The sequence below is a fragment of the Tiliqua scincoides genome, chromosome 7 (assembly GCF_035046505.1).
Source record: "Tiliqua scincoides isolate rTilSci1 chromosome 7, rTilSci1.hap2, whole genome shotgun sequence".
NCBI classification, from domain to species: Eukaryota; Metazoa; Chordata; class Lepidosauria; order Squamata; family Scincidae; genus Tiliqua; species Tiliqua scincoides.
The window spans coordinates 42,775,749-42,791,310 of record NC_089827.1 but is presented as its reverse complement, the minus strand read 5'-3'; the positions used below and the strand labels follow the sequence as shown (position 1 = coordinate 42,791,310).

The following is a 15,562-nucleotide window of genomic DNA, read 5'->3' as shown; positions in this document are numbered from 1 at the left end:
ATTGTTGAAGAAAAAAATGTGGTGCATTACTTTCTGGGCGACCCTCGTATCAGAAACGCAATGCCACAGAGAAGAATAAGGCAACCAGGGCCTGTGAACAAAAAGAAAAAGTCACACTTGCACACTATTCTTCCAGCATAAACTGTGGAGGCACGATGCTCAACAATTAACTTAGGAGGGTAAAGCCAATAAACAATTCTTGTACAAAGACAGATCTCCTACATGGGAACAAAAGCGTTAAAAAGTCCTCTTTTATTGTTCAAAATGTGATGGGATTTTGATGAAACACTCCTTTGTACCACTTTGGATTTTTGCCTTTTTGCTTTTGTAGAACATGCTCAATGCTCTCAAGATGCAATTGCGAAGGTGGAAGACTTGTAGTGGCCTAAAAAAAAAAAGGAGGCTAATTCTCCCAGAGCAAGAGAACAACTCTGGCAAGGCAGGGTAGAAAATAGCAGAAGAGTTACTTCCCAACATTTTTTTATTCTTGAAACAAATACATGAAAAACTGCAGAGTAACTGAAAAACTTATCCTGTGGCCATATATACTATATATATATTTATAGATGAAAGAATCTGTGTCTGAAGGAAGGCATTGTATCATGCAGAATCCTCAAGGTACAAATTCACCTGAATAAGGTCATCCGGCTTCTTCCAAACGTAGCAGTTTTGGCTTTATTAATACAGAGACTATGCACATTAATTTGATCAAGGCTAGTACATGTTTCATATCACTATTAACCCCATTAAGTTCACAGAGTGAAATCGGAAGATGATAGGCCCGTCAACCAATATTACAAAGTTGCTTTCAAGAATTTAGTCAATACTGCTTTTTACAGAGGGATGGAGAGAAAGTATGCTGTCATCACTAAGGAAGAGTAAGAGAAAATCAGGATATTGTAGGGAGGTCACACTAATCTTTCTCAAAATAGCAGGAAACATTGCATTGTTACCTGCATTGAGCAGGAAGTTGGAGTACATGACCTACAAGAATCTTTCCAACTATAACATTCTATGAGTGACCTTAGTAGATTTTGCCTCCTCTGCAACAACAGAACAAAAACTCAAAGATAGTTGAATGTGATGAAAAAACTGACCTGTCCAAAATAATTAATAGTGGAACTGGAGCTGCTGCTTCCATCTCTTGTCAGTTCTGTTCTGGACATTTCTAAAAAGGGAAGAAATCAGGTCACCCATATATTTGAGAAAAAGGAAATGGTTATTCAAAAATATCTCAGTACCATATTAAGGATGCACTGCACCTTCTGAGGGAAAAGCATAAGCAAAGCAAGCCATTCACTACCATGAACATTGGACAGGTTTTGCTCTCACCACAACACATTGCCAATTACATGTTGGCATCCTTCAGTCTCGGAAGACTATGGTGTCACGCTCCGAATGGTGGTTCTGGAACAGAGTGTCCTCTCCAGTGCGCGAAGCCTGGGTAAAGTAGGTATGGAGGATAGGCTGTTACCCATGCAGCAAATCCCCCCTCTCCACATCGCTGAAATGGTCCAATGGAAAGGCAGAGGCCAATACGGTTGGTTCCAGTGGCGTTGCAGGAGTTGCCAGAATGTGACTGTGTTCAGCCATGAACTGCCTCAGGGACTTCGGCTCCGGATTTTGCCTCGAGGTTGACTCCTGAAGACTTTTCCATAACTGGATGTAGCCACAGGCAATGGAGGTTTGGGATCAGAGTTTTCCTTCTCTCAGATGAGCTGCCTTCCCAGGCTGACGAGTCCCATCTACCCGGTGGCTGTTTAGTTGCCTCTTACGACAAGTACAGCCAAACTGAGGGCCTATTCTTATCCCCAGCCAATTACAGCCCTTTACTTTTCCACACAAGGGTAAACAACAGTTATTTACTTATATAGGAGAAAGGATAGGTGGAGACATCATTAGTCTCAGGGTTAAATCTGCTTCCTAATGTCTTCAGTGTATGGAGAGAGGCAAGTTTAGTATCTCTCAGGCAAGGGTGTAGGCAAAGATGAGTGGATACTGGGGATTCTGCTACAGCAGAAGCACTGACATCATCAGCAGGAATGCTCAGGTTTTGCCCTGCAACTTTTTTCCAAAAGACACAAGTTGAGTAAAAGCAACGGGAGCAAACTAAAAAATTTGCCTAGGGTTATAGATCTGTCCTGCCCCCACGGACAATGAAGACAATGTATAGGAAGAGGAAAGAAGAACAGCCCAATTCAGCACAAATTACCCCATGCTAATGCAGTGGCGCCAGTGATGCGCACACTGCATCTTGCAGGTGAATTTAGCAGGCAGAAAGCCTCTCTCAGGATAAAGGGACATTTATCTCCTTGCCTTGGAGAAAGCCCCAGCCACTGCTATGGGTCAACTCATACCTGTGCCAGCAACAGTGCTAGTCCAAGTCCAAGTTGATCCGTGTCGGCAGATCAGGCCCGGGAAGGGGGATAACATAAGCAGCATGCACTAGGTAAGTCCTCCACTAAGTGGTGCGGAAGGTGAGCAGTATTGAGGGCAGGGTGGGTGGATCAGGCCTGGCAAGATAAGGTGCATGCTGCTTCTTATACTAGCGCTGGTGGGAAAATTTTAGCTTTTCTGTTGGCAGGCCTAGATGGAGCGCTGTTGCAATGTGCTTTACCCTCCATTAGGATTATGCCCTAAGACTGGATCATGCCCCTCAGAGAAGGAGGTTTGTTTACTTCATTTCATTGGATGAAGAGTTCTGGGAGATGCAGGTAGCAAAAGTGGAACTTATTTCTGAATATACATGCATTTGCACTCTGATACACCTTTCAAATTTATTTGGGATGTTTTTCAGTATCACCTTTCAATTCTTATAAATGTTTTGAATTAACGCAAAACACTTCAAGAGTCTGGGATGAAATAAGTTACATCTTTCAATAAAGTATAAGTTTCAAAGTAGAAATATGTGACAGAAGAAGAAAAAATTCTAATAAAGAAATGTAAAGTTGAATTTGGCACAAGTTCTTGCTTTTCAAAATTTACTATCACATCATCGCTCTCATACTATGCTGCTTGATTACACTAGAGTGTGTCGGCATTTTGAGAACTGGCAAGTTTTGACTAAAAAAAACAATATAGTTCCAAAGATTCAGAGTAGAGGTCACGTACTTTGGCTTTAAACTCCTGGCCCAGTGTTGTTTTTCAGAAGCAAAGAAATGCATAGGAAAAGACATTTCAGATTTCAGAAAAGACATTTCAGATTTCAAAATCCTGACAACTGGCAGGATTTTGTGCCAAATTGGACAGTTACAAAAATGTTGCACTGAGAAGGACCCCAATATAATTTCTACCCCAGTCACACTAGAATAGTGTTCCTCAACTGTGGGTTGGGACCCACTAGGTGGGTCACGAGCCAATTTCAGGTGGGTCCCCATTCATTTCAATATTTTATTTTTAATATATTCAACTTGATGCTCCCATGGGATGTGATTGCATTTGGGGAAATGTTACAGACCTGTACTTTGAACAAGCTACTATGTATATTCTTTTAACAATGATAGTAAATGGGACTTACTCCTGGGTAAATGTGGGTAGGATTGCGAAAAATTTTCCTGCTTGATGATGTCACTTCTGGTCATGACATCACTTCCAGTGGGTCCTGACAGATTCTCATTCCAAAAAGTGTGTCCCGGTGCTAAATGTGTGAGAACCACTGTACTAGAGAATTCTAGAAAAAGAGTAAGGAATGGGAAGGGGAGAACCAGCATGCTTTATGGGCAGAGAGAACAAGAATGCCTTGTATCCCATCTTAAGAGCCATTTGGGCATGATAGAGAGAATTGCTTAGTGCAACCATATGTAAGTGTCCCGTCCCGTCCCCCGCACTAGGAAGCTTGAAAAGTTATAGAACAGCTTCTCAGAGAAGCTCACCAGGCTTCATCTTTTAATACAAACGTTTAACAGTGGAACCTTCTTCTGAATGTAAACATTCACAGAACTGGGTTGCAAGAATACATAGGAAGATATCTACCTCTAATTAGTAAGGTAAAGGGAATTATTTACATCACTGATATGGTAGAGTTGGGGGAAAAATAGCTTTCTCCTGACATGTTGAAATTATATTTCTAACGCACATCTGCTTGTTGTTAGAATTGCTTGAAAGAAACTGCTTGCAAAGGTATACAAACACAAAATGTTCTTTATATTTAAGTGTGTGCTGAAATTAGCATATTTTTAGATTCACTGCAGAAAGAGACATGCAAAAGCTACTAATTTTCTTGTAGCTTATCAAGACTTTTGCTTGTCTGAATAATAGACAATAGAATTACAGAAGGCTGTCTGCACAGGACTAACAAAACCACAAACTGGATGGATCATGCTTCTTAAGCAAGGGCATGCTTATCAGTAGAACTTGCAAGCAAAAAACACACTGCTAAATTTTTCCTCCAAAACTGCAAAATTTTTTCAGCGTATTCCTTCTTTTAAATTTTTTTAAAGTTCTGTGATGTAAGAGATAAACATATATGAACGGTGAGATATAAATGCAATAAAATGCATTTTATTCAGTAAGATATCAATACATGTTGGACTAATTACTATTTAATACACGCAGATGTGAGCAAACATGTTCGTCTGTGAGGTGCTTCATACTACAAAAAGCAAGAGAAGTGTAGTGATCCCAGGACAGCACCAAGAAGGAGCCAGACTCACTCCTGTGAATTTGTGCTTTTCCTTATCCTCACAACACACCAATATATATACAACATGTTCTGACATCTGGCATTCTTTTAACCACCACCACCACCAATAGTTAAGTCCACATTACAAGCCTTCCACCCGGCTAGGGGTCACTCACCAACAGTCCTTATACTGGGTTACCTGAGGGAGGGTACAGAAGGAGAAGAGCATCTGGAACCATTCTGCTCCTCTCTCCTCATGTACATGCACACATGCAAGCCTTTTCTGGGAAATATTTTGGCTGAGTATGGCTAAAGAGGCAGAGAGACTGACTGCTCTTTAGGGTGAAGAAATACACAAGTTTGCTTTATCAAGAAAAAAAGCTTATTAGGAATATTGGAAGCAAGGAAGAAACAGGCAAATTAAATCTATGATAAATAACACACATCTCAAAAGGCAAAGTACAAAAGAAATTTAAAATAGATTCTAACTAAAACTTCCTTGTCTGCTAGAGTCATTTATGAATTCTGCATCATATAGCATCCTTGTCTCCTTGACCAGAAAGGACAGCTGTCCTGACTGGAGAGTAAACATTCTTCCTTGCTTGGCTTGCACCTTGTCACTTACCCAGCAGATCAGCTCTCTCTTATCTATTATGGGGAGACCAGCCCCTTAGCCTCTGATAGATTTCTGGTTTCAAACAGACCCTCAAATTTCCTGCTGTCAAGACAGGTGAACTATTATTAGACCAACGCCTAGGTGAGCACTAAAGCTACTGTCTAGGTGAGCAGGTAAAGCTACTGTTTCCCAGAGATACCAATCATATATTTGAAAGGATAATGTCATGTGCAGTACACAACTCATGTTAGCCTGATCAGGGATGATATTTCTGTTAGCCTCTAGTAAATCTTTTTGGGGGAGTTGTTGGTGTACATGGATTAGTTGACCTAATATGTTTATAGCCAGGGGAATTTCAACAGGGGCTGTTTTCTAACTGTTGCAACAATATGGCAAGGAAGAAGGGGGAAACTTTCCCTGCCTCAAACCTCTTAAACAGGAACATTTTAAAAAGTTACATACAGTTGCATACCACCTTTCTTTGCCAGCCTCACTTTCACATGTATATCCTTGACCAGGATGACAATTTGGCCACCCTTTCATTTCAGCCTTTATGTGGAAATGAACAGTAAATGATGCACATCCCAAGCCAGGACAGAACTTTTCATAAATCCAACATAAGGAAATTACTAAGACCAACTAAAATATTACAGCCTATAAATCTGATTCTCCCAGAGTTCTTGTTCCATTATGCCAGAATTTGTGCCCTCTTTAATGAAAGGAGGGCACAAGTTCTGGTATAATGGGAAAGCCCCAAAATCTGCATTTTTGGTTGCAAACCAGGAACTAAGGGTCCAATCCTATCCAACTTTCCAGTGCTAATGCAGCCATGTCAACAGGGTGTATGCTGCATTCTGCAGTAGCGGTGCAGACATTGAGGCCTCCTCAAGGTAACAGAACATTTGTTCCCTTACCTTGGGACTGCATTGCAGCTGCATCAGTGCTGGAAAGTTGGATAGAATTTGGCTCTAAGTCCCACAGAACACAATGGGAATTACTTCTGAGTTTACATGCATAGGACTGTGCTGAATATATGATTAGCATTTGCTACCTAAGAGACAGATTTAAATTTGCACTAAGCAATCTCTTGGGTGCACCCATCATGCCTAAATTAGTGTCTTCGTCTGTCTTTTTGTTTTACTTAACATCACTTTTTCTTACAATTTACATATATATGCATTTATGTGTATCTAGATAACTCCTCAAGGATGTAGAAACTATTGTATTACTTTGGAGTGGCCTTGGTTTGCTTGGTATTTGACAACCTGAGTTTGCTATTAGTAGATACAGCAGCCAACAAATACAGTCACCATGGTGAGCAAGAATGCAATCTTGGTGACTAGGATTAGAAAGCACCCAGGAACCAGAAGGCATTGCATTTTTGCCTGTTTTTTAAATTGCCCACACTTTCCTTATGAACACCACAATTAGGGTGCTAGAACAGCCTTTGTTGCTGCTGAGTCATGAATTCAGCCCAGTCTTGTTGTACCCAGGCAGGGGCATTTGAAAACATCTTTTTCAGTGTTTTAATTCCTGCTTCTGTAGAGAGGTCTCCAGTATCTTTTACCTGTTCCATCTTCCTTCCACTGATTACCCTGGAAAGGAAAACACCACAAAAAGACCCAGCAGCTCTGGGAAGGAATTCTGTATTCTCTCATTCCATGTGGTATAATTGTTACAAAGAAGATGGTGAAAAACATTTAGTTTTTAGGAGGCAAAGCAACTCAAGATATATAAAGAAGCAACATTATCTGTTCTATAACAGATTCTTACCACAGACACTTGAGTATAAGTTGATCCCACAGATAAGTCAAGGGCAGGTTTGAGCCAAAATAATGGAATTTTCTATGACACCCATAAGTCGTGTGTGTGGTTAAACTTGGGGGGTGTCTAATTATAGTGATTTTACCCAAAGCCAGATCCTCAAAAATTCCATTAATTGTTACCTAAGAACTGTACAGTCTCTAATTTATTAAAAACGTAGTTAAAGATCATAAGACACATTTTTATTCATAACTTTTTAAATTCTGGTCTTCACAACCTTTTGTAAACACTATCAGAGTAAGTGCACTCTAAACAACATACCAGTAGAACCATTAATCAAACCCTTCTTTAAGGTGTGTTAAGCCAGAGCCTCTACATATAACACATAACCAAGAGTGTGCAGTTCAGTTCACAGTGGAGAGACAAGCAACAAGGAATGAGCCATGAGCAAGTGCAGCTACACACAGTTGCAACCCTATTTAACTCAGAAGTAGACACCATTGCTTGCCACAGATGTTGTTCTTAAGTAATGGTGCACTGAATTGTAGCCTTGGACTTTGTCTCAATGGAAATGAGAATTACATCCTGGTGTTTAAAAAACAAATTAGACCTGCCAAACATTTGCAAAATAGAATAAGGGTGCAGAAGGGTCTGCTAAAGAGAACAAGGCTTGCTTGATTTAAATGGAAGCCTTGAGTCCTGACTTGCTTTTTTTCTCAGAAGGAGAATAAAAAGTTAACTTTGGCTGCAGCTTTGGCCTGGAGGGGTTGCCATGGAGACAAATAGCCTTCTAATTATGTCTGCATTGTCCTCTTGCTTCCTCTGGTGCTGCAACTTGCTTGAACAGCCCTGACCCCTGAGTGACCTTGAAGGTGAGATGATCTAGGCTTGATTTATTGGCAAAAATTTCTTGCCTTATAGGCTAGTACAATAATTATGTGGAGAAAGGTAGAGGCCACACGTCTTCAAGGGAAAGACACTCTGCATGTGCACAGAGGTACTTCTACTATATTCCCTCTGCCAAGCCAGCATAAATTAAACTTCTGGATTTTAAGTCTGCTGCCTGTTGAGGGCTGGAAGTGACATTAAGCAGAAAATGAAATCATTAAGCAGATGTTGGCCAGAGATTAGCACTTTTTTCTCACATAGAAACTCATTAGTGGCAAATGACGATAAAATGTGGAATTATTGGAATATGTGGAAATATTGTTCATATTTGCAAGATTATGGGTCCAATTATTATGGGAGAATGGGAGAATTATGGGTCCAATTATTAAGGGAGAATGGGAGAATTATGGGAGAATCTCCAGACTGGCAGAATGGGCAACAAAATGGCAGATGCACTTCAATGTCAGTAAGTGTAAAGTCATGCACATTGGGGCAAAAAATCAAACCTTTAGATATAGGCTGATGGGTTCTGAGCTGTCTGTGACAGATCAGGAGAGAGATCTTGGGGTGGTGGTGGTGGACAGGTCGATGAAAGTGTCGACCCAATGTGCGGCGGCAGTGAAGAAGGCCAATTCTATGCTTGGGATCATTAGGAAAGGTGAGAACAAAATGGCTAATATTATAATGCCGTTGTACAAATCTATGGTAAGGCCACACCTGGAGTATTGTGTCCAGTTCTGGTTGCCGCATCTCAAAAAGACATAGTGGAAATGGAAAAGGTGCAAAAGAGAGCGACTAAGATGATTACAAGGCTGGGGCATCTTCCTTATGAGGAAAGGGGCATTTGGGCCTCTTCAGCCTAGAAAAGAGGCGCCTGAGGGGAGACATGATTGAGACATACAAAATTATGCAGGGGATGGACAGAGTGGATAGGGAGATGCTCTTTACACTCTCACATAACACCAGAACCAGGGGACATCCACTAAAGTTGAGTGTTGGGAGAGTTAGGACAGACAAAAGAAAATATTTCTTTATTCAGCGTGTGGTTGGTCTGTGGAACTCTTTGCCACAGGATGTGGTGATGGCGACTGGCCTGGACGCCTTTAAAAGGGGATTGGACAAGTTTCTGGAGGAAAAATCCATTACAGGGTACAAGCCCTGATGTGTATGCGCAACCTCCTGATTTTAGAAATGGGTTATGTCAGAATGCCAGATGCGGGGGAGGGCACCAGGATACAGGTCTCTTGTTATCTGGTGTGCTCCTTGGGGCATTTGGTGGGCCGCTGTGAGATACAGGAAGCTAGACTGGATGGGCCTATGGCCTGATCCAGTGGGGCTGTTCTTATGGGAGCTGGATACATTGCTTCTGGGGGCCACATTCAGCCCACAGGCCTTATGCTTGACACCCCTGTCCTAGAGCATGTGGGTGATCTGCAGGTGCCCTGTCAAGCAGGGGCAGAGCCAGTGTTTGGGGGGATGAGTACTATCAACTCCAGAGCCCAACTCAACCAGATCTGGTCTCCGTGTTAAACTTTATGGCCTCCGTGGCCAAGATTTGCTAGGTGGGTAAACCTGGGTTCCCACCTGGACATGAAGTACAGAACTATCAACTGGACAGAACTGGGCTCCCATCTGGGCTTGGAGCCCAAGTCTACTAGCTGGATAGACCTGGGCTCCAATTCCAACCAATGTCACTGGCGCCCAGTCAGTGGGCATTTTTCTGGCACTTGATTTTGCTCCCCTGATCAGCAGGTGCCCTTCCCTGCTGGCAGACAGTCTGTGGGGGCCACGCACCCATGGCCCCCCTGGATCTGCCCACCGCTGCACTTGACAGGCAGCTTGAAGATCTCCAGCAAGGGAGAATCCATCACCTCTCCCGGTATTTGGTTCCACTGCCGAACTACCTTTGCTGTTAAGAATTTCTTCTTGGTAGCCAACCGGAATCTCCTCTCCTGTACCTGTTTGATCAAGTTCTGCTTTCAGGGGCAGCTGAGAACAAACCTGTTCCTTCTTCCACAGGACAAGCCTTGAGTATTTGAAGAGGGCCACTGGGTCCCCTCCCAGCCTTTTCCTCTCCAGGCTGAGCATAGCAAGTCTCTTCAACCTTTCCTCACAAGGCCTGTTCTCCTTTCTTCATGGGGTTTGTTCTCTGCTCATGCTTAAGTCAATCTTCTCTGAGAGCCCCATTATAGCAGGGGTGGATCCAGGGGGGGCTTATGGGTGTGTGGCCCCCCCAAACTGTCATGCCAGCAGGAAGTGTGCCCACCAGGTGGCGTAGATTCAGTGTTTGTGTTTGGGGGGGAGGGGTTTGATTAGGTGGGTAGATCTAAGCTTCCATTTGAACTTGTGGCTTCCATCACTATGGTTTGCAGTGCAAGTAGGCCTGGGCTCCTGCCTGGACTTTGCCATTGGCTGGAATGTGAGCCCAGATCTACCTGCTGGGTGGACCTGGGCTCCCATTTCAGTCAGTAGCAAAATCCAGGCAGGAGCCCAGGCCTACCTGCTGGGTGGACCTGGGCTCTGGAGTTAAGGTAGTGCTCATGGCCCCTGCAACACTGGAGCCACCTCTGCAGGTCTACTGAGAAGTAAGCACCACTATAGTCAATGGGGCTTACTCCCAAGTAAGGCTGGATAGGACTAGCACACAGCGAGTTTGAGGAAAGGCCTCCCTCACACCCTCCCAAAGCTCCACCCACGCCCGTTGAGGGGGAGCCGCCCACCACCCAACGAGCACGCGCGTGCCCGTTTAGCGACGACCGTTACCTGCGCGTGACAGGCGAGCAGCCAGGGGAACGCCCTCCCTCTAACAGTCAACCGGCGCTACGGCAAGCCAGCGAAGGTAAAACTCCCGCCCGGGCTGAGCGCGCTTGCGCCAACGCCGCTCCAAGAACGGTGGGCGGAGTGAGATGTGGGACGTGTCTGCCGGCTCCTGGAGAAGGCGGGGCTATGGCGAGGGAGGCGGGACGATATTTTATATCAGCCAATGAGGGTGAGTGAGGGAAGGAGGGCCGTCCGTGCGCCTCACGCGATTGGTTCGGAGGGATGGGGCGGGGTGTTGGCCTTTCTGAAGAACGGGAGGCGGGCACAAAGGAAGGGACTTACGTCAGGGAGTGTGGTACCGGGCGGTTCGATCGAGGGGGCGGGGCTTGGGTGCCTGTCGCGCGCCGAGGGGTGGGGCTTGGCTCGTCTCGCGCCGCCGGGGGCGCGGGCGTGAGGCGCTGAGGTAAGCCGCCGCCGATCGTGTGGAGAAGTCTGCTCGGGGTCGCCGTGCCGCACTTGACAGGCAGCGGCAAGGACTCTGAGGCGCTCGGAGGTGGGTGTCGCTGAGGGAGGCTCCGGGGGGCGGGCGGGCGAGCGAGCGAGGCGCCGGGGGGCGCTGGGTGGGGCGGGGCCTTCCAGGAAAGCTGCCCGCCCGTCTGAGCCTGTCGGAGCTGGAAGAGGCCACCCTCTGACCGGGGCCTCTCCCAGAAGGGGCACGGCGAGGAAGGCCTTGCAAGAGTCGGGCTGCCAGAGCGCTGCTCCTTCCTCCGCTTTCTTTGACACCGGCTGTGGAGGAGCTTCTGGGAAGCGAGCCGCACCGCCGGGCAGGCGCGACGTGGAAATGTGGCCCTCTGTGGACCCACCTGAGAGCCCCGTCCTCGCCTATGCGTGTCTACTCGGAAGCAAGTCCCATTAGAGCCAATGGGGCTTACTCCCGTGTAAGTGTGGCTGGAATTGCGGCCTCAGAGCCCAGTCCTATGCATGTCTTCTCAGAAGTCAGGCCCATTATGATCAATGGGGCTTACTCCTGGGTAAGAGTGGGTAGGATTGCAGTTTTAACGCCCAATCTTATGCATGTCTACTCAGAAGTCAGTCCCATTATAATCAATGGGGTTTACTCCCAGGTAAGTGTAGCTAGGATTGCAACTTTGGAGCCCCATCCTATGCATGTCTGCTCTGAGGAAAGCCTTATCCTAGTCAATAGGGCTTACTCCTGGGTAAGTGTGGTTAGGATTGCAGCCTGTCAACCTCACCATGCAGTGGCAACAATCTCCTTTCTTTTTGTGGGATTAGATGGCTGGGTGGCAGAGACAGTCCTTTGCAGGCTACTCCCTTTGACTGCAGCCTTATGCATGCTTTCCTGGGAGTCAGCTCCATTGAACTCTGTGGCACTTACTTCTGAGTAGACATACATAGGATTGGGCTCTCTCTCAGTTAAGTACACAGGTGCTGCCGCAAGCCCTTTTACAGGTCCTGGGAATCCAGGAATCTTGATGCACAGCAGATCGCATAATCTCCTGGAGCCATTTCTTCTGCTCCTTGTCTCTGAATCTAATGTGGTCATCATCTTGGGGTGGGATCATTTTACATGTGGCTAATAGTAATTGGTGTAATAAGTTGCTTGCTTTCCATTGCTTAAGGTTGTTCACAGGATCACAAAGATGTAAAGCAGGGGTGTCAAATGTAAGGCCCACAGACCTAATGCTGCCCCTGGAAGCAATTCCCCCCCCCCCATTATAATTGAGTTCACCCAGCACAGTAATTGGGCTCCTTTGTACTTTTAAAACATGAACAAGATTTGCACATTTTCTATCTTTTGCAGCTAAAGAGTTTCTTTGTGAGAACGAAATGCTTATTTCTGGCCATCCTCTGCTTAATGATGTCACTTCCAGCTCTCAGCAGACACCATGAATGCTGACTTTGGCCCTCTGTGTGAAATGAGTTTGACACCCTGATGTGAAGCTGCTTAGTGATTGTGTGATCTGTGTGTGACATCTAGATATAGAATTTAAAAAGATGAGTTACAGAGTTACCTTCGTATACCTGCTGATTCTCTGTATCTGTAACCTATGAAAAAGAGTTTTATATAGTGAATTATCTTCCATAATTCTGTGTTGTCCTTAGTTCTGATTGGATTATGACATTTTACATTATTCTGCTAATTCTGACAAGTGTGTAATGGGAACTCATGCCAAAGCAGACTTTGAAAAATGACATTTCTTGAGGTCTGGGAAGGGGAAAAGTCCAATTGGTCATCCCTGACCTCTCCACTTCAAACAGACATCTCAGGTAGCAGGTTTGCATAGTTTTCAGTGTTTGTCTGCATCCCTACTGCATGATATAACAAAAATTGGTCTTGCCTAGAGTTTGGCACCTCTGTCATTTGAGGCTGGTTTTGTGCAGTACCTGATGAATCTGTCGCATGAGCAATTCTCAAGTCAGAACATTCTAAATAATTAGAGTGTAGAAGTGCCACTGTGGTGTTAAATGGTTTTCAAATGAAGCAGCAGAGTTTAGAATAGTCTTGCAGAATAATACTTCAAGAGACTAGAATTCAAATTGATTTGATATTTTGTTGTGCATGTTAATGTTGTTAGCATCATTCGTACTCTGTTATAGCTCAACTATTTGGAATAGCGTGTAGAACTTTTCTGCTATTTTAAAGATTTTTGTCACTGTTGAAGCAACACTTTGCTGTTTGTTAATGGTGTGCTGAACAGAAAGTGTTGATAATGCAGCACTACACACCACATTTTTTGAATTGAAGATGTTCATTTTGTGGTTATTACCTAGGAAAGGAGATCTTGGGGTTATGGTGAGTAGCTTAATGAAAACGGTCACCCAGTGTTGAACTAGGGATCATTCAGTGAAACTGATTGTTGAGAGATTTAGGGTGAACAAAAGATGGTCCTTTTTCACATTGTGCATAATTAGTCTGTGGAATTTGTTGCCACAAGATATACAGGTTGTCCATTGTTATCCACTGGGGTTCCGTTATGGAGTCCCTAGTGGATAAAAAAAAATCCATGGGTAATAAAAAAAGGTGAAAAAATAGATTTAAAGACCCACTTTCAGTTTTTTGTTTTGTTTTTTGTTTTTGCTCCTCTGTTGCTCCTAATAGAATAAGGTCTTGCCTTGACATCTTCAGGGGTTTCGTTCTGGGACTCTCTGCTGATACCATAAAATGTGCTAAATGCAATTTAAAAAAAAAAATAGAAAGTGTGTTTCTTTACAGTTGTGGTTTTAAAAACAGCTTTCTTACTTTTGTAGAGAGGCAGGGCCCAATCCTATCCAACTTTCCAGCACCAATGCAGGCGCAATACAACCCTGAGGTAAGGAAACAAATGTTCCCATATCTTGAGGAGGCCTCTGTGACTGCCTCCCCAACACAGAAAGCAGTGCATTGAATAGGTTGGGGCCCGCAGTCCGCAATTAGAAATGCATAGGATCTCATGCCTTTGCCTGGCTCAGGTGAAGAATTGAATGATCATTTGCATAACTGTTTCTTCAACAGTAAGAAAAGCAGTTTTTACAACTGTGATTTTAAAGAGATGGATTTTTTTTCTCCTTCTCTAGGGATCAGCACATTCCTTCTCATTTGTAGTAGCCATTTGCGTTGAGTCAAATCCATGTATAAAAATCTGTGTATAACAAGGTTGGACCTCTAGTAAGCTTGGATGGTTTTAAAAGGGAATCGGACATATTCATGGTTGACAGGTCTATCAATAGCTACTTGTCATGATTGATGTATACTTCCTGCATTCAGAGGCAGTATGCTTCTGAGTGCCAGTTGAAGAGGTGTAGCCCAGGGGGAGTGGACTTCTCCAAATTCTCCTACAGCAAGTCCTGTGATGGCATCAGTGGGACTGCTCAGGTGTTGACTTTGAAACTTTGTTTCAAAAGACCTTAGCTGAGAAGAAAATTAGGCTCAGCAGAAGGCAAATTGAGAAATTTTATCCAGAACATAAAAAGAACCCTGCTAGATCAGACCAAGCTTCCTGTATCTCACAGTGGCCCACCATATGTCACGGGGAGCACTCAACATGTTACCTGTATCTTGTTGGCACTCCTTGCAACTGGCAGTGTTAAGGGCATATGTGAATGTTTCTAGGCCCTGCTAATTGGGTAAGAGGCACTTTTTCAAGTGGGTGCTCCTTTTTTTAGCAGGGGGAGAGTAACTGCCCCACCTCACCCCAGCACTGTCTGTTCTAGTGGCTGTCTGCTGGTATTCCTTTGCATCTTTTTAGATTGTGAGCCCTTTTGGGACCGGGAGCCATTTAGTTATTTGATTTTTCTCTGTAAACTGCTTTGTGAACTTTTAGTTGAAAAGCGGTATATAAATACTGTTAATAATATTAATTAATAATAGGCCAGTGGTTCTCAAATGTTTTAGCATTGGGGCCTACTTTTTAGAATGAGAATCTGTCAGGACCCACCGGAAATGATGTCATGACCAGAAGTGACATCATCAAGCAGGTAAACTTTTCACAATCCTAAGCTGCAGTCCTACCCACACTTACCCAGGAATAAGTCCCATTTACTCTCATTGTTAAAAATTGAATTGAGATTGAATGAGCTACATCTTCAAATAAAATACTTATTTCTACTTTGATAAATATAGCAGTGTGAAAAAACTTTGAAGAAACTTAAGCCATTTCTGACAAAGTTGCATATATGCAACAGGGACCAAATGTGTATACCTGTGGGCTGGGCAAAAATGCGTTAAAGTTTTTTTTGTTGTCATGGTATTGTTTTAGTGGGGTGTGGCTGTGGAGGGTGTCATGAGGTACTCTTGTATTTCAAAATTTGCAGGGGTCATTGGCAGGAGAGAAGGATGCTTTCCTCTCCTGCTTGTGGGCTTCCCAGGGATAGCTGGTGGGCAACTGTGGCCCAAATTCTGACCAACTTTTCAG

General features: G+C 44.1%; 2 protein-coding genes across 7 annotated transcripts in view; one reads left to right on the top strand and one right to left on the bottom strand.

The window, feature by feature from the left end:
- The window catches only part of RAD52 (RAD52 homolog, DNA repair protein), a 34,233-nt gene extending 23,552 nt beyond the window's left edge, over positions 1–10,681 (bottom strand). For both annotated transcript variants that reach the window (XM_066634361.1, XM_066634362.1), the window contains exons 1-2: positions 10,653–10,681; positions 1,098–1,168 (exon numbers count right to left, since the gene is read on the bottom strand). In XM_066634361.1, the coding sequence (XP_066490458.1) occupies positions 1,098–1,166 (69 nt within the window). In that variant the 5' untranslated portion in view covers positions 1,167–1,168; positions 10,653–10,681. The remainder of the gene's footprint in view (positions 1–1,097; positions 1,169–10,652) is intronic.
- Positions 10,682–11,116: 435 nt separating this feature from the next.
- The window catches only part of ERC1 (ELKS/RAB6-interacting/CAST family member 1), a 210,856-nt gene continuing 206,410 nt past the window's right edge, over positions 11,117–15,562 (top strand). For all 5 annotated transcript variants that reach the window (XM_066633526.1, XM_066633525.1, XM_066633524.1 and 2 more), the window contains exon 1: positions 11,117–11,202. The gene's annotated coding sequence lies outside the window, so the exon portion shown is untranslated. The remainder of the gene's footprint in view (positions 11,203–15,562) is intronic.